At 56.3% G+C, this 21,960-nt stretch overlaps 1 protein-coding gene across 3 annotated transcripts; it reads right to left on the bottom strand.

Annotated features, from left to right (window-relative positions):
- Positions 1-5,036: 5,036 nt before the first annotated feature.
- LOC119941760 lies at positions 5,037-19,354 on the bottom strand. 3 transcript variants are annotated; one of them, XM_038762242.1, is made up of 14 exons: positions 18,481-18,561; positions 17,250-18,210; positions 14,272-14,485; positions 13,975-14,159; positions 11,670-11,771; positions 11,162-11,347; positions 9,540-10,045; positions 8,239-8,548; positions 7,825-8,029; positions 7,235-7,374; positions 6,961-7,074; positions 6,253-6,438; positions 5,947-6,037; positions 5,037-5,327 (listed from the first exon to the last, which is right to left on the bottom strand). In XM_038762242.1, exons 1-14 carry the CDS (start codon positions 18,544-18,546, stop codon positions 5,264-5,266), a joined length of 3,330 nt encoding a protein of 1,109 aa, XP_038618170.1. In that variant the 5' UTR covers positions 18,547-18,561; the 3' UTR covers positions 5,037-5,263. The 3 variants fall into 3 exon arrangements, with proteins under 3 accessions (XP_038618170.1, XP_038618172.1, XP_038618171.1); XM_038762244.1 differs by lacking the exon at positions 18,481-18,561 and adding an exon at positions 19,124-19,354 and having other exon boundaries at positions 5,038-5,327; XM_038762243.1 differs by lacking the exon at positions 18,481-18,561 and adding an exon at positions 19,134-19,354 and having other exon boundaries at positions 5,038-5,327.
- Positions 19,355-21,960: the final 2,606 nt, after the last annotated feature.

Below are 21,960 nucleotides of genomic sequence, written 5' to 3'. Positions count from 1 at the left end.
TCTCCTCAAATCCGACAATTACTCTCCCCCGCTTCAAAGCCTTATTGAAGACACATCTTCTCCAAGAGGCCTTTCCAGACTAAACCCTACTTTTCTTCATCTCCCACTCCCTTCTTCGTCGCCTGACTTGCTCCGTTTCCTCCGTCTCTGCCCCCAATCCCCAGCACTTATGTATGTATCTGTAGTTTTAATTATTTGTATTGCTGTTTGTCTCCCCCATCTAGACTGTGAGCTTGTAGTGGGCAGGGATTGTCACTATTGTTGTATTTTCCCAAGCCCTTAGTACAGTGCTCTGCACACAGTAAGCACTTAATGCTTTGCACATAGTAAGCGCTTAACAAATTCATTCATTCAATCGTATTTATTGAGTGCTTACTTGAGAAGCAGCGTGGCTCAGTGGAAAGAGCACGGGCTTTGGAGTCAGAGGTCATGGGTTCAAATCCTGGCTCCACCACATGTCTGCTGTGTGACCTTGGGCAAGTCACTTAACTTCTCGGAGCCTCGGTTCCCTCATCTGTAAAATGGGGATGATGACTGTGAGCCCCGTGTGGGACAACTTGATCACCTTGTATCCCCCCAGCGCTTAGAACAGTGCTTTGCACATAGTAAGCGCTTAACAAATGCCATCATTATTATTACTGTGGGCAGAGCACTGTACTAAGCGCTTGGGAAGTACAAGTTGGCAACATAGAGAGACGGTCCCTACCCAACAGCGGGCTCACAGTCTAGAAGGGGGAGACAGACAACAAAACAAAACATATGAACCAAATAAAATAAATAGAATAAATATGTACAAGTAAAATAAATAAATAAATCGAGTAATAAATATGTACAAACATATATAGATGCCATTATTATTATTATATACGATTGAATGATATATATACGTATATACAGATGCCATTATTATTATTATTATTATATACGATTATGGCTCAATGGGAAGAGCACGGGCTTGGGAGTCAGAGGTCATGGGTTCAAATCCTGGCTTTGCCAATTGTCAGCTGTGTGACCTTGGGCAAGTCACTTAACTTCTCTGTGCCTCAGTTCCTTCGTCTGTAAAATGGGGATTAAGACTGTGAGCCCCACGTGGGACAACCTGATCACTTTGTATCTTCCCCAGCACTTAGAACAGTGCTTTGCACATAGGAAGTGCTTAACAAATGCCATTATTATTACTATTATTATTATGAATGAATGATTGATTGATTGAATGAATGAATGAATGAATGAATGAATGGATGAATGAATGAATGAATGCTACCCACTGAATGGTCCGGGCAGCGCGCAGGTTAAACGTAGAACTGGCCTAGCGCCACCAGGAGGCGATAGCAGCCACCGGACCAACTGTAAGAGGCAGAACCACCAGTAGGTGGCGGTGGCAGCGCCGAGATGAAGCGTAGTACAACCCTTGAACCACGAGGTGGCAGAAGCAGCGGACAAGTTATCGAACGACCCAGAATCACCAGATGGAGAAACCGCGTGGCCTATCAATCAATCAATCAATCAATCATATTTATTGAGCGCTTACTATGTGCAGAGCACTGTACTAAGCGCTTGGGAAGTACAAATTTGCAACATATAGAGACAGTCCCTACCCAACATTGGACTCACAGTCTAAAAGGGGGAGACAGAGAAAAAAAAAAACCAAACATACTAACAAAATAAAATAAAATAAAATAAAATAAAATAAGTTTGGAGTCAGAGGACCTGCTTTCTTTCTCTCCCACTACTCCTCTGTTAGCGTCCCTCAAGGTTCAGTTCTGGGCCCCCTTCTATTCTCCATCTACACCCACCCCTTTTGGGAACTTAATCACTCCCATGGCTTCAACTCCATCTCTATGCCTCGTGCCTCGTTCTTGCCTGTCCCGCCGTCGACCCCCGGCCCACGTCCTCCCCAGGTCTGGAATGCCCTCCCTCCGCACATCCGCCAAGCTGGCTCTCTTCCTCCCTTCAAAGCCCTACTGAGAACTCACCTTCTCCAGGAGGCCTTCCCAGACTGAGCCCCCTCCTTCCTCTCCCCCTTCCCCATCCCCCCTTTACCTCCTTCCCCTCCCCACAGCACCTGTATATATGTTTATATGTTTGTACGTATTTATTATTCTATTTATTTATTTATTTTATTTGTACATATTTATTCTATTTATTTTGTTTTGTTAATATGTTTTGCTTTGTTCTCCGTCTCCCCCTTCTAGACTGTGAGCCCGCTGTTGGGTAGGGACCGTCTTCATATGTTGCCAACTTGTACTTCCCAAGCGCTTAGTACAGTGCTCTGCACACAGTAAGCGCTCAATAAATACAATTGAATAAATGAATGAAATATGCGGATGATTCCCAAATCTACCTCTCCATCCTTGACCTCTTTCCTTTTCTGCAGCCTCCCATCTCCTCCTGCCTTTAGGACAACTCTGTTTGACTGTCCCCCTGACACCTCAAACTTAATGTCTTAACACTCCTCACCTTCCCACCCAAACCCTGTCCTCCCCTTCTTTTCCATCGCTGTAGACAATACCACAATCCTCACTATCTCACAAGGCCTTAACCTTGGTATTATCCTTGACTCATCTCTCATTCAACCCACATATTCAATCCATCACAAAATCCTGTAGGTTCTACCATCACATCACTAAAATCCACCCTTTTCTTGACACCCAAACTCTGCCCACCTTCAAAGCTTTATGAAAATATCTCCTCCAAGACGCCTTCCCCAAGTAAGCCCTTATTTCCTCTTTCTTTAATGGCATTTATTAAACACTTACTATGTGCAAAATACTGTTCTGAGCACTGGGGAGGATACAAGGTGACAGGTTGTCCCACGGGAGGCTCAGTCTTAATCCCCATTTAACAGATGAGGTAACTGAGGCACAGAGAAGTTAAGTGATTTGCCCAAAGTCACGCTGCTGACAGTTGGTGGAGCTGGGATTTGAACCCATGACCTCTGACTCCAAACCCCGTGCTCTATCCACCGAGCCACGCTGCTTCTCCTTATTTCCCCACTTCCTTCTGCGTCATCCTGATTTGCTTCATTTATTCACCCCTCCCTCGGCCCCGCAGCATTTATGTACATATCTGAATTGGTTTACTTATATTAATGTCTGTCTCCCCCTCTAGACATAAGCTCACTGTGGGCCGGGAACATGTCTACCAACTCTATTATACTGTACCCTTTCAAGCGCTTAATACAGTGCTCTGCACACAGTAAGCAAAGAACATATGACCTATTGATTACTGCTGATCCAAGCACTTATCCTAACCCACTTTGACTATTGCATCAGCTTCCTTGCTGACCTCCCGGCCTCCTTTCTCTCCCCAATCCAGTCCGTACTTCACTTTGTTTCCCAAGCTATTTTTCTAAAAAAAAATTCAGTCCAGTGGTTGCCCATCCACCTCCGAAGCTAAGAGAAAACTCCTTATCATCAATTTTAAAGCACTCAGTTGCATCTCCTCCCTGAGGCCTTCTCTGATTAACCTCTTTTCCCCACCCTAGTCTCTCTCCCTCTGTCACCTATGCACTTGGATCTCTTTCCTTTAAATCTTCAATACTCACTCCACCCTCATCCCATGGCCCTCCTGTCCATATCCTTTTATTCAGTGGCTTCCCCTGTTGTTTATTTTAATTTTCTGTCTCCCCAACTAGACTGTAAGATCCTTGAGGGCAGGTGCCATGTCTACCAACTCTATGTTGTACTCACCCATGTGCTTATTAATGCCCAGTAAATACCATTGATTGATGGACTGATTGGAAGGATGGGGCCATGGGGAAAGACCAGAGGGCACTGCTGCCTCGGTTTGGCTGGGACGGTCCACATTCTCCGAGGCCCTCAAGACCATCGCGGGAGAGGGGCAAGGATTTGGGGATGCGGGTGGGAGAAGGATAAACTCCTGCCATCCTGTCCCAAGGTTCTCATGAGGCGCCCGGAGTCATGGGGCCGGGGGAAGGGGACACAGTAGCTCCGGATCTGGGGTCAGGGAGGGAGGGAGGGATAAACGGAGAAAGGAAAGGCAGAAGCGGTGGGGTTGGGGGGTGGGAGGTTGAGCAGGGGAAGAGAGTCAGCTCTGTAACAGTTCCCAGTAAGAAACAGGCCTTTTTGTGGTCCAGTTCCAGAGAGAGAGCCCACAGCATTTAAGTCCATCTCTGTAATTTATTTTCATATCTCTCTCCCTCTCTGGACTATATAACTCTGTTATATAGTGCTTTGCATACAGTAAGCACTCAATAAATATGATTGATCGATTGATTTGAGAGGGTCTCTATTTCCAAGCTGGCAAAGGGGCATCGTGTCCACCAGAGCCACCTGGAGCCAAGATGGCCTCTCCCACACCTGAGCTGGCAGAGGGCAAGGGGGTGGGCACAAGCTTCCCCCATGGCCCGGGGGGAGAGGGGAGCTGAAACCCCGGAGGGCTAGAGGAGAGCTGGGACAGGACACAGGGCAGGGGGGAGGGGGCAAGTGTCCGAGGGAGAAGGCTGGGAGGGCGAGGGTTCAATAATAATTGTGGCATTTTTTAGCACTCATTATGTGCCAGGCCCTGTACCAAGAGCTGGGGTAGATAAAAGCAAATCGGGTTGGACACGGTCTCTGTCCCAGGTGGGGCTCACAGTGCCAGTCCCCATTTTACAGATGAGGTAACTGAGGCACAGCGAAGTGAAGTGTCTTGCCCAAGGTCACACAGCCCACAAAGGAAGAAGGCTGGCAGCACAAGGGCATAAAGGTTGCCCAGAGCCCCGGAGAGGTCGAGGGGTCCCAGGGCTGGGGGCGGGGAAGAAAGCATTCCAGAACTTCATTCCCACCGCGCCCGGAGCACTGGGACAGGGGCTCGAGACCTTTTGGAAAATAAAGAGGATGGCCACCCCCGGGCACTCCCAAAGCCCTCGGAGTCCTCCCCCCAATCGCCCAACTCTGAGCGCCCCGCAAGCCCCTCCACCCCCTCTGGGCCCGCGGGCTGGGCGAACAGACCCCCGCCCCCAGGCTGAGAAAGCTGAGGGCCTGATCATTCCCGGAGGTAACGGCCCTTCGGGGCTCCCGCTAGACCCGGGTCTCCCCCCCAGCCCCACCCCCAGTCTGGGCAGGGGAGATCCAGGGGCAGAGGGAGAAGCCACAGCCCCCACCCAGGCACTGCCCTCCACCCCCGAGTGACCGCGGGAGCAAGGAGACGGGTGGGCCCAGGGGCAGGGGCAGCAGAGCCGTTTGCTGAGAGTCTCGCACAGAGTCAGGGGCGTTTTCCAGCCTGGACGGCCGTCCGGGGCCCAAGCCCGGCTCCGGACTCAGAAATCCGACTTGATCTGCTCACGGTCGGTCAGCTCGATGTGGCTGTAGGGCTCGGGGCGGCTGGAGGGGGAGAGGAGGGGATATGTGGAGGGGGGGGGCTTTGAGGAGAGGGGAGAGGAAGGGGAGAAGAAGGGGTGAGGGGTGCTCGGGAGAGGAGGGGTTGTGGGAGGCGGAGAGGAAGGGGGAAAGGAGAAGAGGGCAGGGAGAGGAAGGGGAGGAGGAGAGGAGGGAGGGGAAGGGGAAGTGGGTGAGGGGAGAGGAGGGGGAGAAGGGGTGAAGAGAGAGAGGGGGAGAGGAGGGGCAAGTAGGGGGCTCTGGGGAGGAGAGGAGGGGGATGTGGAGAGTCCTGGAGGAGAGAAGGGGAAGAAGGAGAGGGTGGGGGAGAGGAGGGGGATGTAGGAGGCTTGAGGGGAGAGCAGGGAGAGCGGGAGGGGGCCGGGGGAAGAGGGGGACGTAAAGGCTCTGAGAAGGAGGAAGGAGGGAAAGGCGGGAGGCGAGGAGGGAGAGGAGGGAGAGGGAGAGGAGGGGGGAGGAGGGGGATGCGGGGACGGTGGGTAAGAGAGGAGGGGAGGAAGCAGACTCTAGGAGGTGCAGGGGCGAGGCTGCGGGGGCTGAGGGGCGCAGGAAGGTTTCGGGAGGGGGAGGGCGAGAGTCGGGCATGGTTGGTTGGGGTCCCTACCGTCTCTGCAGGTAACAAAGGGCTCCCAGCAGCGCGAGGATCAGCAGGCTCCCCAGAACGATGAGACTCGTCTCCCAGGCCCGGAGAGAGGCTGCGGGGCCCCGGCAGGGGTGAGCGTCCCCGGACCCCGGACCCTCCGCCCCTCCGCCCCTCCAACGCCCTGAATCCCTGCCCGAGCCCGCCAGCCTTCCGCCCCCCAAAACTCCGGCTCCTGCCCCCCGCCTGGAGTCCCCAACCCCTGCAGCCCACCCACACCCCCAGCCCCCCCCCCGCCCACGGGCCCCCAGCCTGGCACCCCGCACATACCGCGGCTTGGAGCCGTCTTGGCCCCCAGAGCCACACAGGCAGGGCCCGCGCTGGCGGCCCCGTCAGGCGGGAGCTGGGCAGGGAGGTGGGTATACCAGCCGGACACTCGGACCTGCTGCTCAGGGGAGCGGGCCCACAGCCGACCCGAGACGCGCAGGGCGGCCGCCGAGCACGAGAAGTGGGTCTCTGTGGCGGGGAGAGAACTGAGTGACTGCGCAGGGGGAGAAATGGGCATCTGGGAGGTGAAGTGGGTGTCCTTCGAGGGGAAAAATGGGTATAATAATAATAATAATGGCATTTATTAAGCGCTTACTAGGTGCAAAGCACTGTTCTAAGCGCTGGGGAGGTTACAAGGCGATCAGGTTGACCCACGGGGGGCTCACAGTCTTAATCCCCGTTTTACAGATGAGATAACTTGAGGCTCAGAGAAGTGAAGTGACTGGCCCAAAGTCACCCAGCTGACAATTGGCGGAGCCGGGACTCGAACCCTGACCTCCGACTCCAAAGCCCAGGCTCTTTCCAGTGAGCCATGCTATATCTGAGGACGGGGGAGAAGTGGGTGCCTGTGGACGAACTTCTAGGGAGCGGGCGGGCCGGGGGAGGGAACAGGCTCACCCCGATGGCCCTTCCCAGCCCAGAGTCCGCCCTCCGGCCAGTCCCAGCTGACCCTCCCGGGGGCCGGTCCCGGGCACCTGGCGGGCCCCCTACCTTGCAGGTAGAACTCGGAGATGCCGCAGGAGCAGTTCCTGTTAACCGCGTTCACCAGAGCGCGCTGCGCGGCCGTCACGGTCAGGGCGGAGGGCTGGGCCTCAGCCGAGCAGTCTGGTGCGAGGAAGCGGGCAGGGGTGAGGGGAGGAAGGGGAGGGGGCGGGGGACAGGTCGTCGGGCAAGGGCCGGTCCTGCCTCCCCGCCCCGGCAGCTCCCCTCCTCCCCCGCGCCGCCCTCCAGGCGTCTTCCACGTGCTCCCCGCTCCCCGGCTCACTGGGCGCCGGCAGACACAGGTCCAGGGCGAGGGCGAAGAGCCGGGTGGGGCAGCTGTTGACCGAGCCGGGAGTGGGGTCCGAAGAGGCAAAAGCCAGAGCATCGTGGCCGGGCGGGGAACAGCGGCTCAGGGACCAGAGGCTGAGGGACAGGAGGGGCGTCGGTGGCGCCGTTTAACGGGGCCCGGCCGGGGAGGGGGCAAAGGGTGACCGCGAGGGGCCCAGGGCCATCTAACGGGGTCTTGGCGAGGAACGGGCGGAGGGTGACCGGGAGGAGCGGAAATGCCTTCAGCTCTGGTTCCTCTCGTCTGCCCCCTCCCCCGCCCCAGTTCCACCGGCTCCTCCAGGCAGGCAGCCCCTCATCATCATCATCATCAATCGTATTTATTGAGCGCTTACTATGTGCAGAACACTGGACTAAGCGCTTGGGAAGTACAAATTGGCAACATATAGAGACAGTCCCCTACCCAGCAGTGGGCTCACAGTCTAAAAGGGGGAGACAGAGAACAAAACCAAACATACTAACAAAATAAAATAAATGGGATAGATATGTACAAGTAAAATAAATAAATAAATAAATAAGAGCCCTCACCTTTCTCTGTCACTGGCTAAGAAGTGCGTGGGCCCCAGGAGGGTCAGCGGGCCGGGTTCTGCTCCAGCCTCCCTCCCGAACACCACCGCGTCCAGGAGCCCAGCCCGAGGCCTCGTCTGGCCCACGGCCACTCTGGCCAAGCGGCTGTCGTATACGGCCAGTGCCCCGGACCCGCTCAGGAGCGCCGAGCCCGGCCACGGCTGGTCTGGAAACGGGGGGAGGGGAGGAAGGAGGAGAAGACTGTTAGCGAGGGGTCAGAACCGCAGGTGACCACCCTGTCGACAGTGGACTGGGACCCCAGAGAGGTCCCGGGGTGGCTGGGCTTGAGGGAGGGGTCAGCGTGGTGACCACAACGAGAACCCTTCCCACTCCTCCTGTCCCCCCCGCCCACTCAGCGGTCGGCCTTGATCTTACCTGGCGAGGGTCTCCCTTCTTTGGGGGCGACGAGGAAGAGGCCGTGGGTCCGGACAAGGCCCCGCAGCGGGAGGCTGGCCCGCACGATGCCATCTGGCCCCAGCAGCGCCAGGACCAGCCCATCCACCCTGGCTCCGGGCGTCCCCCACAGCTCCACAAACGGAGCGGAGCTCAGCTCACTGATGACCACGGGGGCCGGGGGCCCAGAGGCGCTGGGGGCCACGAGTGGGGGGCTGGAGGTCACGAGTGGGGGGCTGGAGGTCACGAGTGGGGGGCAGTCGTTCTCCGAGAGAGGCGTCACCCGAGTTAGCTGGGAGGAGTGGGTGGGGAATGTATCTGGTTATTGCTCTATTGTAATAATAATAATAATAATGGCATTTATTAAGTGCTTACTATGTGCAAAGCACTGTTCTAAGCGCTGGGGAGGTTTCAAGGTGATCAGGTTGTCCCACGTGGGGCTCACATTTTACAGATGAGGTCACTGAGGCACAGAGAAGTGACTTGCCCAAAGTCACACAGCTGGCAATTGGCGGAGGCGGGATTTGAACCCATGACCTCTGACTCCAAAGCCCGGGCTCTTTCCACTGAGCCACGCTGCTTCTTGTACTCTCCCAAGCGCTTAGTACAGTGCTCTGCATAAAGCAAGCTCTCGATAAATGCAACTGAGTGAGTGAATGAGTAGGAGGATTAAGGTTAGGATGCGGACCTTGAGAGCCCCTGAACTAGGTGACCACTCTGATTGGGACCGGACCCCCTCTCCCATACCAGGGCTCTGCCTGTGCTGCGATTCTGACCCCAGGGGAGACAGAGGTGAGGCCGCCCGGATCGGAGCTAATAACAATTAATAATACTAATAGTGGCATTGGTGAAGCGCTTACTATGTTCCAAGCACTTTTCTAAGCGCCGGGGTAATTAATTAATAATGGCATTTGTTAAGCGCTTACTATGTGCGAAGCACTGTTCTAAACGTCGAGGTTGATACAAGGCGATCGGGTAATCAGATTGTCCCACGTGGGACTCCCGTTTTTAATCCCCATTTCACAGTTGAGGCAACTGAGGCGCAGAGAAGCTAAGTGACTTGCCCAAGATCACCCAGCAGACAAGTGGCAGAGTCGGGGTTAGAACCCACGTCCTCTGACTCCCAAGCCCGTGCTCCTGAGGGACGCTGCTTCGGAGGAAGGGGACTCAGAGAGAGGGAGGAAGACGCCGGAGCCCCGGAGCCACCTGGGGGTCCCCGTGCCGGACCCCTGCCGATCCTCCCGCCCTTACGCGCCCTTGTCCGGCCGGCCGCGGGTCCTCACCTGGAAGCTGGCCTGACTGCGAGGCTGGACGCTGTGACAGCGGCTCAGGGACAGGTCCCCGGGGCTCTGGTCCGGGCCTTTCTCCAGCCGCAGCTCCTGCCCGGGGGTCAGGACGTCCAGCAGGCGCTGGGCCCGCTCTCCGGGCCAGGCCGAGGAGACCAGGGCGTCCTGCAGGCCTCGCGCCGTGACCAGCGACCCCTTCTTGAAGGCGCCCGGGGGTCCCCGGAACAAGGCCACGGCGTCGGCCCCGTTCTGCAGCGAGCTCGGGGGCAGGGCCAGCCCGGGGCCCAGCCGAGCCGAGCCGACCAGGAACAGGCCGGCCGCGTCCGTGCGCCGTCCCCGCAGGTCCAGGGCGCGGTAGACCCGCCCGTCCCGCCCGTTGTACAGCACCAGCCAGAAACCGTCCAGGGCCCGGGGGCCCGCCGGGCTCCACAGCTCCACGAACTCGCCGTCCTCGTCCACCCCCGGGCTGTCCGCGTTCACCTCGTTGATCAGGAGCTCGGGGACTGGACGGGGACCGCCCGACAGGCACGGTCATCTCCAGAGCCGGCTGACCGGGACGCCCCTCTCCGCATACGGCCCACTCCAGGCAGACCACAGCTGGCCGGGACCGCCCCCCTCCCGGGGGAGATGTGGCCGACTTGTACTTCCCAAGCGCTTAGTCCAGTGCTCTGCACACAGTAAGCGCTCAATAAATACGATTGAATGAATGAATGAATGAGATGGACCCGGCTAACGGGCAGCCCCCGTCCTCCCGCCCCCCGGGGCCTCATCCCCCAATCAATCAATCAATCAATCAATCGTATTTATTGAGCGCTTACTATGTGCAGAGCACTGTACTAAGCGCTTGGGAAGTCCAAATTGGCAACACATAGAGACAGTCCCTACCCAACAGTGGGCTCACAGTCTAAAAGGGGAAGACAGAGAACAAAACCAAACATACCAACAAAATAAAATAAATAGGATAGAAATGTACAAGTAAAATGAATAAATAAATAAATAGAGTAATAAATATGTGCAACCATATATACATATATACAGGTGCTGTGGGGAAGGGAAGGAGGTAAGATGGGGGGATGAAGAGGGGGACGAGGGGGAGAGGAAGGAAGGGGCTCAGTGTGGGAAGGCCTCCTGGAGGAGGTGAGCTCTCAGCAGGGCCTTGAAGGGAGGAAGAGAGCTAGCTTGGCGGAGGGGCAGAGGGAGGGCATTCCAGGCCCGGGGGATGACGTGGGCCGGGGGTCGATGGCGGGACAGGCGAGACAGAGCTCGGCTGTCCAGGGCCGGTGGTCACCTCCCTTCTAACCCAGGAGGCCCTGTCCACCGGCCGCAGGGCTAGCGAAACAGGGAAGAGCGACGGACCCCTGGTGGTCCTCCTCCCAGCCCCTCTTATTACTCTATTTATTTATTTTACTTGTACATATCTATTCTATTTATTTTATTTTATTAATATGTTTGGTTTTGTTCTCTGTCTCCCCCTTCTAGACTGTGAGCCCACTGTTGGGTAGGGACTGTCTCTATATGCTGCCAACTTGGACTTCCCAAGCGCTTAGTCCAGTGCTCTGCACACAGTAAGCGCTCAATAAATACGATTGATTGATTGATTGATTGACCACAGTGGCTACCTGGAGAGGGTTCCAAGGAACAGGGGGACACGAGCGTGGCATTCCTGTCGGTCCCGGCCCACCACGGCTCCGGAGAAGCCAGGACGCGTCTCAAAGCCGAGTCGAGGCTTCGCTGCTGCTCAGGGGACCTGGCGACCAGGAGCGCGGAGGCCGCCAGCTTCGGGCCCTGGCACTTCAGAGTCCAGTCTGGGGAGGCGGCGGAAGGGGGACGGCCAGAGGCAGGTCACTCTGTCTAGCGCGAACTAGCTCACCGGCCCACCCCCGGGAGCCCAGGAAAGTCTGTGAGAGGGGCAAACGGGCCCCCACCCGAGCCCCCTCCCGCCTCTAATAATAATAATAATAATTAGGGTATTTGTTAAGCGCGTGCTATGTGCCAAGCACTGTTCTAAGCGCTGGGGTAGATACAAGGTAATCACAGTCTTAATCCCCCCCCCCCCCCTTTACGGCCCCGCGCCTTTAAAATAGGCAGGTGACACCCCGCCTCCCCCCGCCGCCCGGAGGCCCGCACCTTTGAGGTAGACAGCGGTTACACCACAGTGGCACTCGGCCTCCAACCGCCCAGCCAGTTCGACCTTCAACGCCGATTCTTCCTTGAGCCACGCCGAGCAGTCTGGGAGGGCGAGGGGTGTGAGGGTGTGGGGGAAATCGATGAGCCTCCGCCCCACAGCTTCACCCTCCCAAGTCCCCCCCGAAAACCCCGAGCCTTTGCAGCTCCGGCCCTCTTCTCCCCGCGAAGCCGCCGAACTTCTCGGCCCCTCCCCTCCAACCCTGAAAATTCCCCCTGGCTTCGCCCCCTCCTCCAAATCCCCAGATAATAACACTAAAAATAATAATAATAATGAACCCTATTTACGTGTATTGACGTCATCCTCTCCCCTTCTAGACTGTGAGCCCGCTGTGGGCAGGGATTGAGTCTATTGCTGTATTGTACTTTCCAAGCGCTTAGTACAGTGTTTTGCTTACCCACCCGACCCCCACCCGACCCGGAAGCAGCTTGGCTCAGTGGAAAGAGCATGGGCTTTGGAGTAAGAGGTCATGGGTTCAAATCCCGGCTCCGCCAATTGTCAGCTGTGTGACTTTGGGCAAGTCACTTCACTTCTCTGCTCTGAGCCTCAGTTACCTCATCTGTAAAATGGGGATTAAGACTGTGAGCCCCCCGTGGGACAACCTGATCACTTTGTAACCTCCCCAGCGCTTAGAACAGTGCTTTGCACATAGTAAGCGCTTAATAAATGCCATTATTATTATTATTATTATTCTCTGTGCCTCAGTTACCTCATCTGTAAAATGGGGATTGAGACTGTGAGCCCCCCGTGGGACGACCTGATCACTTTGTAACCTCCCCAGCGCTTAGAACAGTGCTTTGCACATAGTAAGCGCTTAATAAATGCCATTATTATTATTATTATTATTATTATTATTATTATTATTCTCTGTGCCTCAGTTACCTCATCTGTAAAATGGGGATTAAGACTGTGAGCCCCCCGTGGGACAACCTGATCACTTTGTAACCTCCCCAGCGCTTAGAACAGTGCTTTGCACATAGTAAGTGCTTAATAAATGCCATTATTATTATTATTATTATTCTCTGATCCTCAGTTACCTCATCTGTAAAATGGGGATTAAGACTGTGAGCCCCCCGTGGGACAACCTGATCACCTTGTAACCTCCCCAGCGCTTAGAACAGTGCTTGGCACATAGGAAGCGCTTAATAAATGCCATCATTATTATTATTATTCTCTATGCCTCAGTTACCTCATCTGTAAAATGGGGATTAAGACTGTGAGCCCCATGTGGGACAACCTGATTACCTTGTATCTCCCCCCAGCGCTTAGAACAGTGCTTTGCACATAGTAATAGCTTAATAAATGCCATTATTATTATTATTATTATTATTATTCTCTGTGCCTCAGTTACCTCATCTGTAAAATGGGGATTAAAACTGTGAGCCCCCCGTGGGACAACCCGATCACCTTGTAACCTCCCCAGCGCTTAGAACAGTGCTTTGCACATAGTAAGCACTTAATAAATGCCATCATTATTATTATTCTCTGTGCCTCAGTTACCTCGTCTGTAAAATGGGGATTAAGACTGTGAGCCCCCCGTGGGACAACCCGATCACCTTGTAACCTCCCCAGCGCTTAGAACAGTGCTTTGCACATAGTAAGCGCTTAATAAATGCCATTATTAATTATTATTATTCTCTGTGCCTCAGTTACCTCATCTGTAAAATGGGGATTAAGACTGTGAGCCCCCCGTGGGACAACCCGATCACCTTGTAACCTCCCCAGCGCTTAGAACAGTGCTTTGCACATAGTAAGCGCTTAATAAATGGCATCATTATTATTATTCTCTGTGCCTCAGTTACCTCATCTGTAAAATGGGGATTAAGACTGTGAGCCCCCCGCGGGACAACCCGATCACCTTGTAACCTCCCCAGCGCTTAGAACAGTGCTTTGCACATAGTAAGCGCTTAATAAATGCAATTATTATTATTATTCTCTGATCCTCAGTTACCTTATCTGTAAAATGGGGATTAAGACTGTGAGCCCCCCGTGGGACAACCTGATCACCTTGTAACCTCCCCAGCGCTTAGAACAGTGCTTGGCACATAGGAAGCGCTTAATAAATGCCATCATCATCATTATTATTATTCTCTGTGCCTCAGTTACCTCATCTGTAAAATGGGGATTAAGACTGTGAGCCCCATGTGGGACAACCTGATTACCTTGTATCTCCCCCCAGTGCTTAGAACAGTGCTTGGCACATAGTAAGCGCTTAACAAATACCAAAATTGCTATTATTATTATTACCGGAGTCGGGGCACGGGCGGAGGCAGAAGGCCAGCTGCAGGCTGTAGCGGCGGGAGGGGCAGTCGTTGGGCAGGTCGGGGGTCGGGCTCCCCAGGGCGAACAGCGTGGAGTCGCGGGAGATGGAGCAGCAGCTACAGCGGCTCAGAGAGACGGCCAGCGCCGCGCCGGACTCTGCGAGCGGGGGGCTGGGGGCGGCAGGGGGCAGGGGGAGGCGTCTCGCACACTGCCGGGGCGGGCCGGGTCCACAGACCACCTCTCCCCCGCTCAGCCGCCCCCGCCCCCGCCCCCGCCACTCACCCGGGGGTGGCCAAGGCCGGCCGCCCCGGCGTCAGAGCCTCCAGCAGGGCAGCGGGCACGGTGCCCTCGGGACCGTACACCAGGGCGTCCAGCAGGCCTGCAGAGGGTGGGGGCTTGCCCGGCTCCAACCCCTGCCCCTCTCCCCGGTACAGGGCGACGGCTGCGGGGCCCGGGGCCAGGAGGAGGGGGCCGGGGTCGTCGGGGAGTCTCTGATCTGTTTGGGGGAAGAAAGAGGTCATGGCGAGGCCCGTCCACCCCTCTGAGCCTCCGAAGCCCCAACTCAGGGGTCTTCCTTCGGGCCCTCGACCCGCCTGGCGGAGTCGGCGGGGAGTGGGGACTTGGCCGATTGTCCGGCTCCGGCTGGTTTATACAGCCTGCCTCGGTTTCCCCCGAAGCCCTGCCCCGCCTGAGCCTGGAGGGTTGGGGGCCGTCAGGGAGGCGGGGAGGGGAGAGAAGTTGCTCGCGTGTGACTCGTCCGGCTTCGAAATGCAAGTTCGGGCTGGTCCCACTGGCCTGGAGCGGAGGCTGGTCACTCAGAGACCCCGGACGGGGCTGATAAGGCCGGTCAGTCAGAAACCCTGGACGGGGCTGGGAAGGTTGGGCAGTAGGACGCCCCAGGACGGGGCTGCCCAGGAAGGCTGGTCAGTCAGAGACTCTTGGGCCGGGCTGGGAAGACTATTAGGTCAGGCCGGGCAGTAAAACCTGGGCATTGCCACCAGCTGGAGTGTCGGGGAGGGCAGCACAGCCCCCGGGGCAACGCCCTGCCCAACTCCCAACCCAGGACCCGACCACTTTGGAGGAGCCCGTTTCTACACTCTGAGCCCGTTGTTGAGTAGGGACCATCTTATATGTTGCCAACTTGTACTTCCCAAGCGCTTAGTACAGTGCTCTGAACACAGTAAGCGCTCAATAAATACGATTGAATGAGTGAATGAATGAATGAATGGGGGACTGCCTTGGTCCTGAGCCGGGAAACACCACTGAGTATGGACTGGGATTGAAAACTCACGTCACAGCATGTGGCCGACACCTCCTCCTTCCACATGGCCACCATGCTGGTCCAGTCTCTTGGCATATCCCAGCTGGACTACTGTTTTGGCCTCCTCTCTGATCTCCCTACTTCCGGCACCTCCTCCCTCCAGACGATACTTCGCTCTATATCCAGTATCATTTTCCTAAAACACCGTTTTGCTCACATCCTCTAATAGTAACCCATCCCTCACCGCCTCAACCAGACACTCTTCACCATTCACCTTAAGGCACTCAGTTAGATCTCTCCCTCTACTTCTCCTCGCTCCTCTCCCTCTATACCTCTGCTCACTCTCTGCATTCCTCTGAAGCCGACACTGTCTCTCGCTGTGGACCTTCTGACCATTCCTTCCTTCTTGCCTGTATCTCCCTCCCTCATCACATCCGGCAGACGGCTGCTCACCCCATCTTCCAGGCCCTTCTAAAATCACATCTCTTCCAGATCTTCCCCTCTTTCATCTCCAATCTAACCCAAGTTCTCGCCCTCAACGACTCCTTCAGCCCTTGTGCGTCAGTTAAAAGCTTGTGCACTCAGCATCTCCTGAAGCACTTTTGTACATAGCAGTATATCTACCTCATTACTAAAGCACGAACCCAGCTAAGAGTCCCTTTTCCTATTTCTTCAGCCTGTCATTGACTTCAGGGTCTGCCTCCCCAGCTAAACTGTAAGCTCCTCGAGGTCAGGGACTGCATCTTACTAACCTTACTGTCCTCTTCCAAGCACTCAATACAGTGCTCTGCACTAGATAGACTGTATCTGTAAGCACTGAAGTGCTTACTTAGGTGCTCAGAACTGTTCTAAGTGCTGGGGTTCACAGTCCCTTTTAGACTGTGAGCCCACTGTTGGGTAGGGACTGTCTCTATATGTTGCCAACTTGTACTTCCCAAGCGCTTAGTACAGTGCTCTGCACACAGTAAGCGCTCAATAAATACGATTGATTGATTGATTGATTGGGGTGGATATGTTAATTAGGTTGGACCCGGTCCCTGTCCCACATGGGACTTGCACTCTTATCCTCATTTTTCCAGATGAGATAACTGAGGCCCAGAGAAGCGAAGTGACTTGCCCAAGGTTACACAGCAGACATATGGCAGAGTCGGGATTAGAACCCAGGTCCTTCTAATTTCCAGGTCCATACTCTATCCAGTAAACCACACTGCTTCTCAAGGGCAGGGATTGCGTTCACTCAATACAGTGCTCTGTACACACTGTAAACTCCTCGAGAGGGGGGTTCGTGTCTACTAACCCTTCTGCATTCTCTCCATCACTCAACACAGTGCTCTGCGCACTGTAGACTGTAAGCCCCTCAGGGCAGGAATCGTTTCTACTACGCAAGAGAAGAAGCGTGGCTCAGTGGAAAGAGCCCGGGCTTTGAAGTCAGAGGTCATGGGTTCAAATCCCGCTCCGCCAACTGTCAGCTGTGTGACTAGGGGCAAAGTCACTTCACTTCTCTGTGCCTCAGTCACCTCATCTGTAAAATGGGGATTAAAACTGTGAACCCCCCGTGGGACAACCTGATCACCTTGTAACCTCTCCAGCGCTTAGAACAGCGCTTTGCACATAGTGAGCGCTTAATACGTGCCATCATTATTATTACTACGCCTTTTGTACCCTCTGCATCCCTCAAGACAGTGCTCTGCCCAGTAGACCGTAAATTCCTCGAGGGCAGGGATCGTCTCCACTAAGTCTTCCGTACTCGATTCAGTGCTCCGTACCCAGTAGACTCCTCGACAGCACGGGCTGACTGCCCCTGCCTCTGAGCAACAGCAGGTGGTGGGAGGGGTGGGGGTGTGTGTGTGTGGAGCCTGAACCCGAGAAGCTGAGCCGGAGGATTGCACCCGTTAGGGCTGGGGTCGGGTCGGGGGGCAGGAGAAGTTTGAGCAGTCGGGGCTTGGAGGGGAGGGGGCGGGTCCCTGCCGGGGACCGGGGACCGGGGGAGGGCTGGCACCTGTCCGCAGCACGAAGAAGCCGTGGGCGTTGGTGCTGAGGCCGCTGAGGTTGAGGGAGGAGGCCACGGAGCCGGTGCGGCCGTCCAGCAGCACCAGCACGGTGTCCCGGAGCGGGCCGAGCGGAGGCCCCTGCAGCTCCACGAAGCCCGGCGCGCCGTCGGCGGGCGGCAGCACCTCGCTGAGCAAGAAGGCGGAGCGGTTCAGCTGGGCGTACGGGATGCAGGGGTTCGCTCGGCCGGGGGACGGCTCGGCCACTTGGACGGTCCAGCCCCCGGCCGGGCCGGGGCAGCGCTCCAAGGACTCGTCCCCGGCGTGGAAGGCCGCGTCCTCCAGCAGGGGCTCCCGGCCGGGGGTCAGCAGCCGCAGCAGCTCCTCCGGCCGCCTCTCCCGCCGCGACGCGTGGACCCAGGCGTCCACCAGCCCCCGGGAGGTGACCGGCTGGCCCTCGCGGCAGGCCGGGCCCCCGCGGTGCAGGGCGATGGCGTCCGGCCCGTTCTGGATGGTCCCGGCGGGCAGCAGGAGGGCGGGGGGCGGCTGCAGCCCCGGCGAGCCGGCCACGAAGAAGCCGGCCCCGTCGGTGGCCAGGCCGGTCAGCGGCAGCGCCCGGTAGGCCGTCAGCTTGTGGCCGTCGTAGAAGACGAGGCAATAGCCGTCCAGCGAGACGCGCCCGCCGCCGCGGTGCCACAGCTCCACGAACTCGGCCTTGTCTTGCCCGGGGTTGTCCGCGTTGATCTCGTTGATGAGGAGGGAGTCGGGGCCCGGGGGCTCGGGGGTGGCGGGCAGAGAGGAGGGGGAGGCGGGCCCGGGGAGAGGGGACGGGGCCGAGGGCTCGGGGAAGGCCAGGGGGAGCGAACACAGGAGCAGGACCGTCAGCGGGGCCGCCTTGGCCATGACCAGGCGGTGTTGGAGGCGGCTGCGGGCACGGGGAGCTGCCCGGAGGAGGAACGTCTTGGCCTCAGTCTGGAGAGGGGAGAGCGAAGGAGAGAGAGAGAAAGTGAGAGAGAGAGTCCGGTCCTCTCCCGGCCGCCCGCGGGGACAGTCGGAGGGAGGGTCCGGAGCCTGCCCCAACCCGCTTCACGTCCTCCCCTCCACCCCCATCGCCCCCTCACCTGCCCAATCCCCCCTCTCCCGCTGTCCCCAGGGCCCCCCACCACTGGGTCCGTCCACTCCACCTCGGCCGGGTCCCCAGGCTGACCGGGGCTGAGAAGGGCGGGGGCGGCTGTGACTCACTGTGCGTGTGTGTGTCGGGGGGAAGGGGCGAGTGACCAGCCCCTTCCTGGAAAGAAGCCCGCACATCTTCCCGGCTCCCAGCCGCCAGCCGAGGGGGCCGGATGACCCCTGGGCCCTGTGACCCCCGCCCCACGGGTCGACAGGAAAGGGGGCCCTCGCCGCACCCAGCAGGGTGGCTCCCTCTGCCCTCCCCTCCCGGGGCTCGGCCCTCGCTAGTCGCCAGTCCCCGGCCTGGGCAGCAGTCGGCCACGCACCCTGACCCCGGCCCCCCTCCAGTCTGTTCGGGGACCCTCACCCCGCCACTGCCAACCTCCCGAGGGCTTGACGGCTTCTGTTGCTCCCAGGCTTAGGGGACGGGGAAGGGGGGACTCACTCCTACCCCACTGGACGCCGAGGGCAGGGCCTGGGGGGAAGAGGGGCGGAAAGTCGAGGCCGGTGCCGGCCACCCGGATTCTGGATTTCTAGATCGGGGGAGAGGGAGGGGAATGCCGTTAACTGTGATTTCTGTAACGAAGAAGGGCCGGGAGGGTTGGGGACGGGCGACGTTGTAACTTTTCGCCCACCCCCCTCCCCCAGGAGCGGTTGCTAAATCAGGAAGGAGAAAATAGAGGGGAAGAGACTTCTGCTGGGAAGCAAAACTCACACTCACTCACTTGCTCGCTCAGCGCTCAGCAAATAGCACGGGTTGGTCGGCTGCTGCTCCCTCTCTGGCTGCACTGCCTGCTCACAAGCGAGGCATCTGGCCTCGACACCTTCCCTCTTCACCCGGCAGGACACGGTCACTTCCAGGGGGGTCTTCTGGCTGGCGGGGTGGGCAGGGCAGAGGGCCGCTCGCCAGGGGAACTGGACAGAGCTGAAGCCAACTGGACACCCCCGCAGGAAGTTGCAGCATCCCAGGGGTGGGGTGAGTCTGGATTTCCTGTTTTTCCCTTGGGGCCCTGCCATCCATCCTTCTTCTGGGCAACTGCTTTCCTTTCCTTCCCTTCTCCCCCACCCCCTCACCTCTATTGCTTTTTCTCCAGCCAGGGCCTTGACACTGACCCAGCCTTGGGGAAGGGTCAAGGGAGTCATTTGGAGACCCCAGCTCTGACCAAGCCTTGGGGAGACTGTCCACCAGGGCAGGTGGTGAGAGGGGCGGGAGCCCAAAGGCCCCCACTCCAATTAATCAAGCCCTGGCACTTCCTGAGCACCTGTGTGTAACGCACTGTACTAACTGCTTGGGAGAGTAAAATGGAGTTAGTAGGCACAATCCCTGGGCTCAAGAGGCTTACAGTCTAGTCAGAAAGACACAGACTCCATAGACTGTGAGCCCATGTGGTATAGAAACTGTATCCGACCTAATTTTCTACCCCACTGTGATGCTTGACACACAGTAAGTGCTAAACACCACAATTGTTATTACATCACAGGTAGAAGAAACCAAATAAGTTTTAAAGATATGTACAAAAATGCAAGTAGGGGTGGATATCTAAGTGCTTAGGTGATGCAGAAGGAGCAGTAAGCAGGGAAATATTGCATGGGGATGAGAGGTTAGTTAGGGGAGGTCTTATGGAGGAGGTAGGATTTCAGAAGAGCTTTCAAGATAGGTAGGGAGAGTGGTCTGCTGAATATGAAAGGGAAGGGAGATCCAGGCAGGGCGTGAACAAGGGGTTGATGATGAAAGAGATGAGACTGAAGCACAGCAAGAAGGTTGGTGTTAGGAGTGGAATGTAGTAGAAGGGAAAATTTAGGTAGATGGGAGACCTAATGGAATGAAGCCTTTAAACAGATGGTTAGCTTCTAAAGGATGTGGAGTGGAATGGGCAGCCACTGGAAGCTTGGTGTGTGTGTGTGTATGTGTGTGTTGGGGGGGTGGGGATACACTCCCTGCCACTGAGGCTTTACATTTTGCCATCCCTGTGGCTTTGTCTGACCAGGAAAATGGGTGCCTGGCCAGACTGCAGCAGCCAAGATTCCTGGGGGCAGACCGACAGGCAGCATTGGGACTGCAGTGCTGCCTGACCCTTACACCCTGGGCCTGCAGAAGTGTGTCTGGGGGTCCGTGTGGGTGGGCTCTGCCAACCCCAAGAATGCCATTCACCTTGTAACTCTTCCAGGGCAACAAATTGCCCTAACCCTAACCGGTTCCCTCCCCAGGGGTGGCACAGAGAACCTCGCCTCCCTACTTCCTTCTACCCTGGCCTATGCCAGACACTGCCATCTTTGACACCTGGGCCACAACAACCGAGGAATGACCAGGGTGGGGTTACCGGTCCCCACCAGTGACCTCACCTCTCCCTACCATCCAATTTTTTGCCTCAATAACCTATGGGCTTTGATAAAATTGAAACCTCTAGGTGTGACCTCCCTAAAATCTGCCCTGTTCCTCTCCAGTCCCTCCCTCCTCATGTCCCCTTCAACTCTCCCATCTTTCCTCACAGTATCTTGAAGAGACAATCAATCAATCCCACTTCCTCTCAAAATCCAACCCCTCCACCTGTTTCTGACCCCATTCCTTCACACCTTATCAAAACACTTGTCCCCTCCCTTCTTTGCTGTGAGCCAGCCATCCTCAACCATTCACTTTCCAAAGGATTCTCTCCTCCACTAATTCAAAGATGTCCATACACTACCTATCCTAAAAACACAAAAAAAACCTTCCTTGATCCCACAGCTCCCTCCAGTTACTGCCCCATAGCTCTCCTACCATTCCTCTCCAAATTCCTCAAGCAAGTTGTCTACACTGGCTACCTCCACTTCCTTTCCTCCAATTCTCTCCTTGACCCCCTCCAATCCACAGAAACTGACCTCTAAAAGGTGATCAATAATCTTCCTCCCAAATCCATCAGCCTCTACTCTATTCTAATCCTTCTCTACCTCTCGGCTGCCTTCGACACTGTGGACTACCCCCTTCTCCTGGAAACATTATCCAAACTTGGCTTCACTGACACTGTTCTCTCCTGGGGTCTCCTCATATCTCTCTGGCTGCTCATTTTCAGTCTCACTCTTGGGCTTCTCTTCTGCTTCCCATCCTCTAACTCTGGGAGTCCCTCAGAGCTCAGTTCTGGGTCCCCTTCTATTCTCCATTTACACCCACTCCCTCAGAGAACTCATTTGTAACCATGGCTTCAACTCCCATCTCTATACTAAAGGCCTTCCCAGACTGAGCCCCCTCCTTCCTCTCCCCCTCCCCATCCCCCCCGCCCTACCTCCTTCCCCTCCCCACAGCACCTGTATATAATGTTTGTACAGATTTATTACTCCATTTTACTTGTACATATTTACTATTCTATTTATTTTGTTAATATGCTTTGTTTTGTTGTCTGTCTCCCACTTCTAGACTGTGAGCCCGTTGTTGGGTAGGGACCGTCACTCCATGTTGCCAACTTGTACTTCCCAAGCCCTTAGTACAGTGCTCTGCACACAGTAAGCGCTCAGTAAATACGATTGAATGAATTCCCAAATCTACCTCTCCTAACCTCTGCAGTCTCATAATTCCTC

Source organism: Tachyglossus aculeatus, chromosome 21, assembly GCF_015852505.1.
Source record: "Tachyglossus aculeatus isolate mTacAcu1 chromosome 21, mTacAcu1.pri, whole genome shotgun sequence".
NCBI lineage: Eukaryota > Metazoa > Chordata > Mammalia > Monotremata > Tachyglossidae > Tachyglossus > Tachyglossus aculeatus.
This window is presented reverse-complemented; position numbering and strand designations above follow the sequence as displayed.